This window comes from Equus przewalskii, chromosome 1 (genome assembly GCF_037783145.1).
Source record: "Equus przewalskii isolate Varuska chromosome 1, EquPr2, whole genome shotgun sequence".
NCBI classification, from domain to species: Eukaryota; Metazoa; Chordata; class Mammalia; order Perissodactyla; family Equidae; genus Equus; species Equus przewalskii.
This window is the reverse complement of record NC_091831.1, coordinates 55,205,943-55,221,043: the sequence shown is the minus strand read 5'-3', so window position 1 is coordinate 55,221,043 and position 15,101 is coordinate 55,205,943. Positions and strand designations below refer to the sequence as shown.

The 15,101-nt window shown below is 36.0% G+C and overlaps 1 protein-coding gene across 23 annotated transcripts in view; it reads left to right on the top strand.

Annotated features, from left to right (window-relative positions):
* CTNNA3 (catenin alpha 3) overlaps positions 1–15,101 on the top strand; it is a 1,517,748-nt gene that overhangs the window by 1,127,809 nt on the left and 374,838 nt on the right. For all 23 annotated transcript variants that reach the window (XM_070563754.1, XM_070563769.1, XM_070563716.1 and 20 more), the window contains one exon: positions 3,472–3,672. In XM_070563754.1, the coding sequence (XP_070419855.1) occupies positions 3,472–3,672 (201 nt within the window). The remainder of the gene's footprint in view (positions 1–3,471; positions 3,673–15,101) is intronic.

Genomic DNA, 15,101 nt, shown 5'->3' with positions numbered 1-15,101 from the left:
TTTGTGCTATATTTAATCTTAGAAATTCAAATATCATTTAGTCATCATTTCCAACATTCTCAATATAGCTGCTTCAAATAACATCTGGCTATATGCTGCTTGCCACTTATTTCATTTATTATTTTTTCATATTATATATGTTCACATAGGACTTTTATTTTCATATCTGACCTTACCTCTATAATTCCTCAACATAACTAACACTATGGTTTCTAATTGTTGCTCAATGTAAAGCAATAACCACACAAATTTCTATAAGGCCAAGCAAAAAAAGAACCAGAAAAATCCTTGCTATAGTTTTATTTTCTGCTTTAAATAATAAAATAAATTGATGAGAATGTATATCATTGTTCTACAGAAGAGGTGAACTTTCAGTTCATTGTTGGTGAATATTCTCTGTATATTTTTTCCTGTGCAAAATTCACCAGGAAAAAAAATAGTTTGTGGCAGCTATGATTTCACCTTTAATTAAACAGAAATTACATAGTTTATTAGATAATTAATCTTCCAAGAATGAACACTGCTTTTTCCCTAAGCATCTTTTCACTTTTATAGAACTGAGCAAAAACAACTCAGCAATCTAAAATTAAGCACCTTTAGTGAATACAGATTAAACATTCATTGTACACATATATGTTGAGTTTGTTTTAAAAAAAAACAAACCAACATACTTGGAAAATAACAGTTTCTTAATGTATGATTGAAGTGCACATCTGGGGACTTTTAAAAAACTGATGATTATTATGCCTTCCACATTTACACTGGTACTTCAGTTCCAGGGGAAATATGATGGTGATGGCACACATGCACTTTCTGTTGAGATGGGACCATGCCTGGATTTATTATATGCCTAATGACATATTCATAAGTGAATACCACAAATTAGGTTAAAACTCTAGTGAATTTATAATGGGGATTTTCAGCCTTTAATCTTTTTCATGCAAATGACCTGAGTGTCCTTGATATGGGTTAAATTGACTAAATTTAAGGGCACAGAAGTGCGTCTACCTATGTTTCTAACCCATAGAGGATGTAGACAAAACTACTGTTACCAGATGCATCTTATAAGAGCACTTCATCAATTCATTCCACTAACATTCTTGTTAGCCTAACAGGTGCCATGTATTATACTAGGGACTTGATATGATACCTCAAGAAATAAGATAAAATTTCTGCACTCATATATATTTCAGAGTGTACTAGCGAGAGGGTTTCATTAGTACATCATTAAACCACAGGATGTAGCTATAGTGGAAACATATAAACCATTTTATGGGAATCCCAAACAACATGGAACCAAGTTTCTTGTTCTAGGTTGGCACGGATTTCCTGAGGAAGGAACATTTGACTGGTGTCTTGAAAGAATAGTAGGAGTCAATCAAGCAGACCAGAAGGGATTGGAAGTTGTGATGTTGTAATTTATAACAAGAAATATATATTTGGTCTTCATCTGTTTCTGGCACAGAGCTCCAAAAACTCTTAGAATTTCCTAAGTGATGAGAGCAATAAAGGTGTCTTTTGTTTTGTTAATGAGGTGACTTTTAGATCCCCATCTAAGATGGAGCTGGTTGCCAGGGGAACTAATCTTGTGATGAGAGGGTTGGAACTTTCAGTCCCACCTCCAGACCTCTGGGGAGGGGAAAGGGGCTGGAGGTCGAATGAATCACCGATGACCATGATTTAATCAATCATGTCTACATAATGAAGCCTCCATAAAACTCCAAAAGGACATGGTTCAGAGAGTTCCAGGTTGGTGAACATGTGGAGATGTGGGGAAAGTGGCATGCCAGGTGAGGGCATGGAAGCTCCACACCATTTCCCCATACCTTGCCCTATGCATCTCTTTCATCTGACTGTTTCTAAGTTATAACAGTTAAATCTAGGAACTAAAATGTTTCTTTGAGTTCTGTGAGCCACTCTAGCAAATTAATCCAAACCAAGAAGGATGTCATGGGAATCTCTGATTTATAAACAGTTGGTCAGAAGTACAGAAAACAACCTGGATTTACAAACAACATTTGAAGTGAGTGGGGTGGGGGCAGTCTTGTAGGACTGAACTCTTAACCTGTGGAATCTGATGCTATCTTGGGGTTGATAGTGTCATAATTGAGTTGAGTTGGAGGGCACCCAGTTGGTGTCCAGAGAATTGCTTGTTGGTGTGAGGAAGCCTCCAGACATGCACATGTAGGGATTGGGTCCAGGAACCCAAAAGAGCAGTCCAGGTCAAGGTTCTAATATACCCACAGGAACAGCAGGCATGGAAGAATATGGTGGATTTGGGAAATCATAAAATAAATATAACCGAAGCATAAGGGGCCTGCAGAAGAATGATAGGCATCAGGTCTAAGGTCACCAAGGACCATGTTCTTTGGTAGTTTGGACTGTATACTCTACACCCTAAGAGGAAGGGATGACTCTGCAAGGAGATTGCTTTATGAATCCCTGTCCTGTCTATCTTACCTGCAGATAGTCAATCCAGAGAGAAAGTTAACAATATGTTCTGGAATTACCGAGATCTTTTTGTTGTACTTGTTCTCTACATGTGTTTTTAAGTAATAGTGTTTAAAGACTTTGGGTGGTGATTCATTTAATAAAGCCAGAAGCCATTCTTTTAGTATTCTTTCAGTTTCTTAGAAATATCATTGCCCACGCTTATTGATATTCCACATATTTGCTCAGCCGCTCTAATTAGTTTCATCTGGCAGTATTAATCATTTTATAGAAAAAGAAAACATTGTTGTGCTATACTCATAACTCCCTGCTGTCTTCAAGTCCTAATCATGCAAAGAGGGAAGGAGAGAAAGAGGTCTGGAGACTCTCTTCAGAGTGGGGACCTTTCTCCGGGATTCATTTACTTCAAGTCAACCAACCTTTTAAAAGCCCTTTGAAAATATAGATGTTTTCACAGATGTGATGAAGTTGTTCTTTTACAATATAAAAAGCATATATTTCATATTTTTCCTTATTCACTAATTTATAAAATTTCTGTAATTGCATTAAATCTCATTTTATGTCAATAAACATTAGTTGAATGGAACTCCCTAGTTTTATTTTTCTATGTAGTTAGGATAGGTGATATTTTTAAGAGTTTTCTAATTATAATTGCTTTTAATTAAAATTAAGTATTCCATCATTACATTTTTTGCTTTTGCTTTAATCTATAAACTTTCCTTAATTTCCACCTATCAATCACTCAAATCTAAGATCTTGTCTACTGGAACTAGAATCTAAAATAATGTGTAATGTATAAGAATTGCTGATAAAAATATAAAATTCTATATTTCACAAATTTTTCTATTCAAGAAATATAAGCAAAATCATGTCTGTATTTTTCCTTCCTAATTGTCAATGTCTTCCTTTCCCAATGTGCACTGCATCTGAAGTCAGAAGTTAACATAAATTATACTATGCTAGATTTATGTGATTTAGAAAAATAAAAACACCAAACTACTTTGATCTGTTTACTTGCAGAGAGCCATATCCTAGAAGATGTCAACAAATGTATTGTAGCCTTGAGAGACCTGGATGCTGATAATTTAGACCGTGCTGCAGGTGCTATCAGAGGACGGGCAGCAAGAGTTGCTCACATTGTCACAGGTGAAATGGACAGTTACGAGCCGGGGGCTTACACTGAAGGTGTGATGAGGAATGTTAACTTCCTTACGAGTACCGGTAAGTCTCAGTCCCCAGTTACAGCTGCACTGTTCCTGACATTTCAATCTATATAGCTACCAAATATCCAGACATATGGAAAGAAGATCTCGGTCTGTGTTGCTTGTTTCGAAGTGGATTGCTCTACTGTCTGACAGATGCTTGCATCCTGTGGTTATGTGATTTGAAATTTATCTCTGAGAAATAAATATACTCATTGGGGAAAAGAAATCCTTTATAAATATATGCATTATATAAATTGCCCACAGGCTTTAGCCATTTATGAATGTTTATTAATGCCAGAGCTGTTAGGAGATATAATTAGTCCAGATGTGGTAAGTATGTAATAGTTTCCAAACCCTCTTTTAGCTGTGTCGTTGGTCGCCCAGGTTTTTGTTTACATTACTTAAACAGAGTAAACTTGTCCTGTGTTTCCAGAGAAATACTCTTTACTTTTGTTGGCAGTCTATTTGCAAAACAACAATTTGTTCTTTCACATGATCTTCTTTGATTACTTAAGAAATATGGAACCAGGGTTTTGTTTTGGTTGTAGCACTCAAGTTAATATTTTCTAAAATCAACTAGTAAATTTTTAGTTTTCGAATCAGTCGGTAAAATGCATTCTTATCCTTAACACTGTTATTGGCATTTCTCCAAAAAACTTACAGAAGCATGTGACTTCATGTGGATTCAGAAATAATGGATATAATTTGAATGAGGGCAATCAACTATTTTTGTAAGTCATCATGGTAGAGCTTTTTCCTGTGAAAACCCCTTGTGATCTGTGAAATCTCCAGGTTGAATTTTTCTTACTAATTACCTCTTAACACTAGGGTGACAGTGCACCCATGTTTCCTAAAACGTTTGAAACGCCATACTTAAATTGTTCATCCTACCTAGAGAATTGTTATGTTATGCATAGGGCACATTAAATTTGGATGATATGTACATTATTTAGTGAAAGGAGTCGAAGAGAGGAGGATGGGTGATTTGGAGTGGGGAGGAAGCAGTTCCTTGAAATTAAGAGAAACATATCAACAGTTGAGAAACCTGCCCTAGGGACTAGTTCTGAAAAGATATACCGCAAGGCAAGCCTAGTGAGGTTTGTAGAGAATTGATAATTAGTGTTGCTGTCTTCCTAGCATGTTGATACAGAAAATCAGTGATGAATCTTGGCACATAGTTTGCTCATCACCTCTTTAAAAATATTCCTAAAATAATGAAACACTAAAGATATGCTAAGGAAAGATGGAGTAGGAGCATCTACAACTCTACACATTATATTTCTTTAACAACTTCTCAAAAGCCACTGTTGTCACAAATAGGACAACATGGAAGTTGCTTTAACAATGAGGTATGGCAATATATTTACTTGCTTAAGGAGATGTTGTGTTATGATAGTCCAGCATCTCTTCCCTAAACTAAATTTAACTGTTCCTTTCTCTTTGGTCAAAATCAAGTACAGAGTTATTTTTTTCTACCTTCTGAGAATGAAATTTAAGTAAGAGAAGAATGAATCAAGGTTCTCTTTTTAGCCAAATGAAAATTTCTTGTAAGAAATTGAATAGGTAAAGTCTACCAGGATTTGCCTCTGTCTCAGTTTTGTAATCATATTAGTAATATCTTGCAAACATACTCTTATGGTCACAGTGTCTGTATAAGGTACTAAGTGTACGCTTTTATTCTCTATAGGATAGAGTCCATATCTGCCACATGCAAAAAAGTGAAAGTGAAATTCTAAAGTGTCCAGAATGTGAACTGTGTTGTTCAGTCTGTTAACAATCAATCCTTATAATCTGAAATCAGAAAATAAAAATGAAACAAAGTTGTTTACACGTTTAATTACAAGTTTGTCAATAACTCTATGATATATAATGACCTTACAAGATAACTAACCAATATGGCTACATAATCATTCAATCAGAAGAGCGAGAAGTCCTTTTTCCTCTAATTAGTTGCATGTAACTTTAATTAAAATTCTCCAGGTAAATTATGTCCTGTGCCCTAAATGTAATAAATATAGAGTAATCCTGGGTTATTCTGTATTTCACATCTTATTATTAACATAACAATATGGTTTATGACTTTGCAATTTTGTCATTTTAGCTTTTCAGATAATTTTTTGGCTTATCTTTGGAGAAAGCTTCTCGTTTTGGTTTTATATGTCTAATTCCAAACTTTTCTCCAAACAGATCTCCCTAAAATTTATCAAAAGCATGCCTCACTAAAGGGAATTCTGAGCAATAAATTAGATGAAAATGCTAATTAGATCAGTTTGATCTTAACCAAGGCTGAAATATGTGAGCATTTTCTCTCCCATAGAGATATTGTCTGTGAAAAATACTTCCAACTCTTCTACCCTCCACAACTAAATAGCAGAAGATGTTCATCTTTGTTCACATCTGCTCATAACTTGGACTTGTTATTTATAAATAATCATCAAATTAAGTAATGACAAATGTCATGGTTTGTGTTATGAAGCTTTAATAGTTCACATTTTAGCAAGTGAATGCTGTATACACGTGGCGTGTTGTTCTCTTTCTTTTTCTCTTATACAGTTCCCAGGTGTTAACCCTGTTTCCTGAAAATAACTTAATAAGGAGCTATTGTGAACTGTTTTTATTACGGAGACTTTGTTATCTTTGCAAAACTTACCTTAAAGTACCGTCATCAATGATGAAAACTAGGCCATACTTATCTAAATCACAAAGAGTGTTTTTGGAACATTGCATCTTTGATTTTAATCGGACTTTGTGGTTCATTAGCACATTTTCAAGATTGGATGATCTTCTAAGTGTTTTCTCAGGATTAGGAAGCAGGGTTGCCCTGTACATGTCAGGAATTTGCATTGTTCATAAACCCTAGAAGTTGGTGTTAAGTGAAATGTAGGCAACATCTGGAATGCTGCATCTCATTCAGACAGAGGCATAATATTGTAATCTCCATGTCAAATTCTTCATTCTGCCCAGTTCTTCCCTGTCACTAAGCTCCTCCACCTGTCAGGAATTCCTGATAGGGGAGAGAAAATATATTGGCTTTTTCCTTAAATAACAAATCTTCTGGATTGAAATGTGAAGGCTTAGAAGTCATATTCTTAGCATCAACTTCAGTTCTTTCACACTAGGTTGGGGAAAAACCTAAACCAAGAGTGGGAGAACATAGTATTTTGTGTGTGTGATTTATATTCTCCATTAAATTTAGAAATTAGCCAGCCCAAACACATCTGTTTCAAACCCCCAAACCCCACCCGGTTTCAGTTTCAGCCAGGTTCATGGACCAAAACAGAACAGGCATGTAAATGAACCTGACCAAGACATCCTGGTGGCATCCCCCATTGGCAACTGATCATGATGGTAAATGAAGGATTATTGATCAAGTCCTCCTTTAGCTCAAACTGGAAAGAGCGTCACTAGAATCCTCTGTGTAATGAAATGGAGAAGAGTCATGTAGTTGCAATTTTTCTTCTTAAAGGCAAATGAGAAAGTTGAAAAGAATTTAGAGCCAATAAATATTTCCAAAATTTTGTTGTGGATTTTTCTTGTGTTTAGTTGAAACAACAGATAGGCTTTTAAGATGAATTTCATCTAAAAATCATTTTTAAAATTTTCATAGCAGTCAGTTACTCCTATTAATTCCCTTTCATTTAAGATTTTTCACATATAAATATCCTGCATTTCATAGCCTGATCACATGCTATTTTCTTTATGTTGCATCTCTATTCTTTAACTTAAATAGTTATAGGATAAAACACAAAGGCTTTAGTTCCAGCATTCTTTGCCCTCTAAAATCCAGCAGAGGTTGAATATCAGTGGTCCACGTACTGGATATGACTCAATATGACTCAAAGAATTTTTATGTGTCCAGTGGAGTTTTGACCAACATTGTTATATGCTTTGTCATAAGAATTAATTTCTAGTTTGTATATATATAAATCCAGATTAATGGTGTTATTGTAATAAATGGGATAGTCTGGCAATACCAGGGCAGAGTTCACTGTGGAATTGGCTGGAGCTTAGTGATATCTTCCTTTTCTCTGAGCTTGGGCGTAGTTTCCTCCATTCCCTCTCGTTATATGCCCAGTCCACTTCACTCACTTCATTTACCTGCCTGAATTCTGTAGGTGTTTGAATTCACCCAAACATGAAAAATTAGAAACTTTTTTTCCCTGAAGTGGGCCATAAAGTACCTTCTACTCCATCTAACATGATGCTTTCACAATCACACAGACGTGCCAGGATCCCTTTAGGTCTTGTCTGTGCTGTACCTGCCATTTTGAATAGCCTTGCCCCTTATCTCTCACATCAGATTTTATCCATCTTTCAAGAAACAGTGCATGTTCTCTGCCTTCTTGAAACCTCTCTTTCCCCCCTCTGGCAACAGTGAATTCTTTGGTCTTACGTCCTATAGATTTTAAAGGACTTGTCACTCGGTTACATCATTTCAGACACCTGTATGCTATGATGAACTCTTTAGATATACTAATATAGAAACGACTTTTCTTTCAAAATAGAGTGCAAGCTATAAGAGAAAAGGAAACTTGCATTATTTCTCTTTACATCTCTCCCAGAGCCTACCATAGTGTCTTACATGTGCCAAATTAAAACAAAACAACTCTTGAATCAAGTCTATATGCCTGTGTTAACTCTATTCTAGCAGTGAAATGCCATTTCTTCTCTTCTGCCCCTCTAAAATTATAATTATTTTTCAACACTTTCTCAAATGCCACCACCTTTGCAAAGGAGCTTCTGATTCCCTTTCTGTTGGAATTAATTGCTCCATTATCTGTGGTACCAGGGATGAGCTTGTCCTCTAGTTAATGCTTATTTCACTTTGCCTTATATCGTAATCAGCCATTTACATACAAGTTTCTCCCACCAGATTGTAACATCCTTAAAGGGACACATCACTCTTTATTTAATTTTATATTTGCCAGTAGCATTTTACACATAATAGCAGTGCCCAAGTTTTTCTCCCCTTTAAATTTAAAATTCACTACAAGATTATACTGTGACATATTCTAATACAGTTAAGCAAGAGAACAAGTTATCATTCCAGTTCAGGAAAAAACAAAAAACAAAACTCAAAAGCAGTGGACCATGTCAAAGCCTGGGGCAGAGAAGAGATCAGGGAAGTGATTCATTACTGTCTAGAGTTAGATATTAGCCGCTTCCAGAAGATGTGGGGTCAGATTCTTAAAAGGTTCTTTAGTAAGCTTTTGAACAAGAGATCATGACCTTTGTGTATTCAGTTACTTACAAGAATCATCCTTGAACTACATCTGGTGAAAGATCCCACTAAACCTAATTTCACTAATGGTTCCAAGGAATCCCTGTAAAGGATGGCAAGCAAGCCTTCAAATTCAGAAACCGTGGTGGGCAAACTTCCCTCCCCTAGTGGCAGTCTGAGACAGGCCTCTGAATTGCATACTTTCTTCCTTTTGGCTTCAGCCCTAACCTGACACCCTTTAACAATTAGAAAGGATTAACAGGAAGCTACTGTCTGCAGATGGCTTGGCTAAACTGGATAACCAAGTGTCTTCATGTTGATGATACTGAATCAAAAGTTAAATGATAGTGCTGGCCCGGTGGCGTAGTGGTTAAGTTTGCAAGCTTGACTTCAGTAACCCGGGGTTCACAGGTTTGGATCCCCGGTGCAGACCTATGTGCTGCTCATCAAGCCATGCTGAGGAAGCATCCCACATCCAAAATAGAGGAACATTACCGCAGATGTTAGCTCAGGGGCAATCTTCCTCACACAAAAAATGTTAAATGATAATTCAGCCGCTTTAAAGAAGAGGAAGATCCCATGACTCTAGAAGTGCTCCTTTTGCTACAGGAGTTTGGAATCTTGGATTAACGTTGTGAGTTGAAAAAAGCAGCTACTAGAACTTCTGAGTGGAAAACCTGTTTTCTGTCCAAAGAGAACTGGATTTGAATAGGACCCAGTTCTAATTAGGGGGCTGAGGATACTTCCTTATCCTGCCATTTTTACTTAAAATTGGAAAAACAAACTTGTTAGGGAAAAAAATTGCCATAAAAACTGAGATCTCCTATATGTACTGGCTGATGCAAAGGCTTTTTTGACCTTTTCGGTAAGGTTAGATCCTAAGAGAGGCACATGGCATAATCTAAAAAGCCACTGTTGCTAATGTCCTTATTAATAAAAAGAATACATTCTGACACATTGGTAGAGATATTATTGTCAAAAGTGGAAATAATATAGAGGGCTTAAGAGTGTATTTTAGAGAATCATAAAGAGGGCCTGAAACATTCCCACATCCGGAAAATGTAAAATGTGTAATTCTGAGGCTGATACTAAATGAAGGATGGATTAAGGACAGGCAGATGAGTTGGCATGGGCTGAAAGGAGGGGATCATTGGAAGAGGAAGTGGAGAATGTCGACCTTCTGTGTGCCTCTTCACCAGTGCAAAGATGTTCTAGAGATCTTGTATCTTCTTTAACCCTAGAACTCCTATGACCAGCCTCAAATGCATGTTCTGCAGCCAAAGAAGACATTATCTGAAAAGAGAAATAGGTCGTATCTTTCTAATCCTATTTTCACATATTTTCTGTAAAAAGACTAGTTCAGATTTATTTTAATAGATAAGGGATAAGTAGGAAGAAAAATAACATATGTAAAGTGATTAGACATGAAGTACCAGTTTCATCTCTAGAATGCAAACAGAATCTCACTATGGCTAAATTAAGCAGAAAAACAAACAAACACACACAGGGAAGCTGGAGAACAAAAACACAAAACAGACAAACTGCAAGGGATGCTGCAGATAGGAACCCAGTTAGTCATCCTGAAGAATAGCTTTTTGGGCTGCCAGTCCAGCCCTTTCTGAATATTTAATGCCATTATTGGCCTCATAACGTTATGACACTGCAATGTACAGTTTAATTATAAACTGTACATTCATTTGCCACCACATTCTAGATACTTCCACCATTGGGATAAATCCTAAACTGATCCCTGCTTTTGCCTTACTTACCCTGAATTCAACTTCCTGGGCAGAAGCATCCTACTAGCAGAGTTTAAATAATGTGCCACACCTGGACTGTTAGTAACGTGGTGGCAGTGGGGTTCGGGTAGTCACAAGTACTGGGCCTTTAAGCTTCTATGGAGACAACCTCTGCCTCACAGTAAGACTCATACCAGCAGATTTCTGGGCATGACACGGGGCTTCGGAGTCTGTGAGCAAAGAGAGGTGGGAGTGGTAAGGAGCAGGAGAGGAGGAGCATCAACAAAGGAGTAAAATGGCCCAGAAAAGGGAACTCGAGGATTGATTTTACCGACTTGCTTGGTCATCATCTATGTCGGGACAATGAAACGCTTCCACCATGTGACCTAATCAGGAGTATTGCCTTTCAGCAGCTTGTCGCCAAATGCAATACTTTCTGATGGTTTATGAAATTTTACAAAACAAGCATAAAAGCATGTTTTATTCCTGGAAAATTTGTTAAGTGAGGTATTATGTACCACTCCAAATCTAAGTATGTTCCAGGGAAGAACTGCCTTAACAGAATACTTGATGTGAATATGATTCTATCACCAAAATAGTGGCAAGACAGATCTATGAAGTCTTGTGAAAAAGTGGAAAATGTATCTTTCAGAGGTTTATTCTTTTTTTCTTTCTTTAACAACAATAATGACAAAAAATTAACAGGCCTGTAATCCTCTTATCGTTCAAATGTACAGTGATACTATATCAAACTGTATCATTTTATTTTAAATCCAATGAGATGGGGACTTTAACTTCATTTGTTTTAAGATTTACCAAGTACTAGACATTCTTTGTAACAGCATAGACAAGTGCCTTCTAAAATCATAGTGTAGAGGGCTGGCATGGTAGTGTAGTGGTTAAATTTGCAGGCTCAGTTCAGCAGCCCCTGATTTGTGGGTTCAGATCCCAGGCACAGACCTAAACACCACTCATCAAGCCATGCCGTGGTGGCATCCACATACAAAATAGAGGAAGCTTGGCACAGATGTTAGTTCAGTAACAATCTTCCTCAAGCAAAAAGAGGAAGATTGGCAACAGATGAGGTTAGCTCAGGACGAATCTTCCACACCAAAATAAAATAAAATAAAATAAAAACATAGTGTTTTCACAGCCACTAGAAAAGAGAAGCATCTATTCAAGGCCAGAGGGGATCAGAGGCTCTGAAATCTTCTGCAGTTTTAGGTTCTTCCCAGCTATCCTGAGGGATATGGGCATTAATATCTCAACACCCCAATAACCTTCTAAAACATACCTGATTCCACAGCACAATTGTTAGGAAGCTCTAGGCTAGGCTTTTATCAAGTTGGTAATCCAACAATTAAGTCTCTTTGTAATAGAATTACTGTAAAATGTTTTATAAACTGTAATATAGTGGATGTTTTTAAAAATTTAGACAATATCTAGCAGGAGGCTCCTTCCTTCTATGCCATCTTGAAAGTCAGGTTTATGAAACGAGTGAAATAACTCCCTTCAGTTGTTACAAGTGTCTATTTCATGTGTTAATAGCCCTCAGTTGTAAAGACAGTTGATTTTACTTTTTTAGAGATCACTCTATGTGGCCTGGAAAGTCTGGTTATATATTTATTGATGTGTGCTGGTAAAACTTTTATAATCTGTAAAACTAAATTTGAGGTTCAAGTTCACTGAGTGTAGAAAATAACTGAGGCGGTGTGTCTCTCAGATTTTCTTTCCTCTGGCTTTGGAGAGAGCAAAACCACGTCAAGTTGAAGGATAAATTTGCCTTTCTTTTGGTGTTCAGTAACTGGTGCAGACAGCAGATCTTAATTGACAATAGTTTTAGCCACTTCATCTCCAGCCTCTCCTTCCCAATTGTCTTTCATGTCAATTTTTCTGGGATTCCTCAAATGTAGTCCTGGCTAAGTGGGGGTGGTCACAATGGACATGATTATATTGCCATGTTTCCAAGATAAGAGTAAGTGTGGTTTTAAGTGAACAGTACCTATAACTGTTGCCAAAATAAGGCAATATTGCATTTACACTATCAGACTTGATGGATATGAAAGCAAATGCTGAAAGAGCATATCATCGTAAAGAGAAAAACAAGTTAGTAGGCCAACATTTTCAAATTACAGTGTTATCTACAAGCTTTATGAATAGATGTGAATATTTTCTTCAATGAAGTCAATAAGTCGTTTATCATGATTGGATGAGTGATGATTATTTCACCTCTTAGTGAAAACTATAAACTTGGGGATAACTATAAGCGTAGTGGATTGCTCAAGATCTTCAATGAAGGAAAGAAAGATTGACTGAGGAAGGGAAGGATATTTTAAATGATCGCCACAATTGGGAGAACAATGCTCGGCGTAGAACAAGTGGAATAAAAGAGTATCCATAAATACTGATCAGGGGTCCAGCTTGACCAGCTCAGTGAGGAGAGAGGCAGTTCAAGAAAAACCAAAGATTTCAAGCCACTGGAAAGTTTTTCCTACCATGAGCCCATGCTGATTTCTACTGATACATATTTTCATTTTACATATTAAATTTTCCAGCTTATGGCAATTTACAACTTCCTCTTTCAGCAATTACAAAAGAAAGTATGTATTACTGCTTAACAATCTGACACAGCAGGCTAAGGACCTGGGAATAAGTTTCTTCTCCTGAAATGTATTAGCAACCTAGTAGTATCCTAGAAAAGGTAATATATTCTGGTGATCATCCACCATTTAATTTTACTGTCTGCCAAAATATGTAGCAGTTAAAGTTAAGTGAACAATTTATATTATAAAACTTCTCTGCTGATATAGGGATTTTTAAAGGTATCATTTATTATAAACACTGCTGGCAATATTTCTTTAAGATTCCAGCTATTCTAAAGTCTATGATGATTGTAGTTATAGTGATTTAAGAAAGGTTATGTACATTCCTTTACCACTTGCCTCAAAATTCTTACGTAACTGGAACGAGGAATGAGTGTACTGATATTCATAAAAAAACAAAATTATTCTTGAGGGAAGAAGCAGTAAGTTAAAATATTGTACTTCTCTTACCATCCCCTCACCTTATTTACTTACTCTTATTTCTATCAACTACTTCTGTATGTAAATGGTTGCTGTTTCATCATTATTGGTGTTCAATAATGTATTCATCCTATCTTCACAATTACAAGCAAATAGTTTTGAGTCCAGGGACTAACAATGTGTTTTTTTTCTTTTCTTCTTCCATCTATTAAAAAAGTTAACAACAAGGCGTACTGACAAGATTACTGACAAGATTACCCTAGTGTAACATCACTTTAAAATAACAGTAAAGGGACACAAAAGGGAATAAACTCATAATGGCAAATCCGTGGGTGTAGACTCATCAGAAAAAAAAAAACAAATCCAAAAGACAGAAAGCAGCAGGAAGCATGCAGATGGATGAGAGCAGCAAACACCACAATCTAGAATAAACACAAGCGGTGGCTGTCAAGGAGACGAGGGTTCCACCTTGCCTCTTGTTGACTTATCAGCAACACTGAATTCTGGAAAACAGTGAAGCAATGGCTTCAAATTCAGTGAGAAAATTAATTTGAACTTAAAATATTATATTCATTCAAAATGTGTGACAAAATAAAAACCTTTTTGCATGCATAACAGCCCAGAATATTTAAGTTGAACAAAACCCTTTTTGAGAAAAGACTTGAAAATGTACTCAAACAAAACAGGGAGGAAAAAACAGAAATGGTAAGACATGGAAAACTGAAATAGTGAATCTAACTCAGAAATATGATGAATACAATAACAAGATGGCAGATCTCTGGCAGGTCTAAAAGGCAATTGATCCAAATTAGAACAGAAAGTCAGTGGGCTTCAGGAAAAAAAATTCTAAAAGCAGCCTGGAATACATTCAGAATTACTAACAGAATTATTAAGAATTAATAATTTTAAAAAATTTTAAAGGAATGAATAATTAACAGAATTATTGTTAGTCACATGATAAAGAAAGCAATCCACTGTTCTCTCTAAAAGAATTTAATACGCAAGTCCCACTCAGTAGGCTTACGATATCATGAACCTAACTACATAAGCCTAAGACTTTAAAACACTGATTGTTTATGTTTATGCTTATGCTTAACTATTTGTATTTGTATATTGTCTATGCTTGTCATGTCTTTTGTCATTGTTAAGAAACCAGATTTCATGTTACATGGTAAGTATTATCTACTACGCCTATTATGAATATATACCTGTATAAATACATATATGTATAAATGACATACACACATACGTATGTGCATATGTTTATATCCATTTATAAAAATAATACATTTGTATATAGCTATATTATTTCACTGTATCATTTATTATGTTTAGTATTAGTATAACTATATGTGTATAGTACATATGCTATATTATATGTGAAATGATGGACTTTTTGTGTGTGTTTAATGGTCATTGTATAAAATACTTATCCTACGGCATGGCTGGGGCATCTCTATGC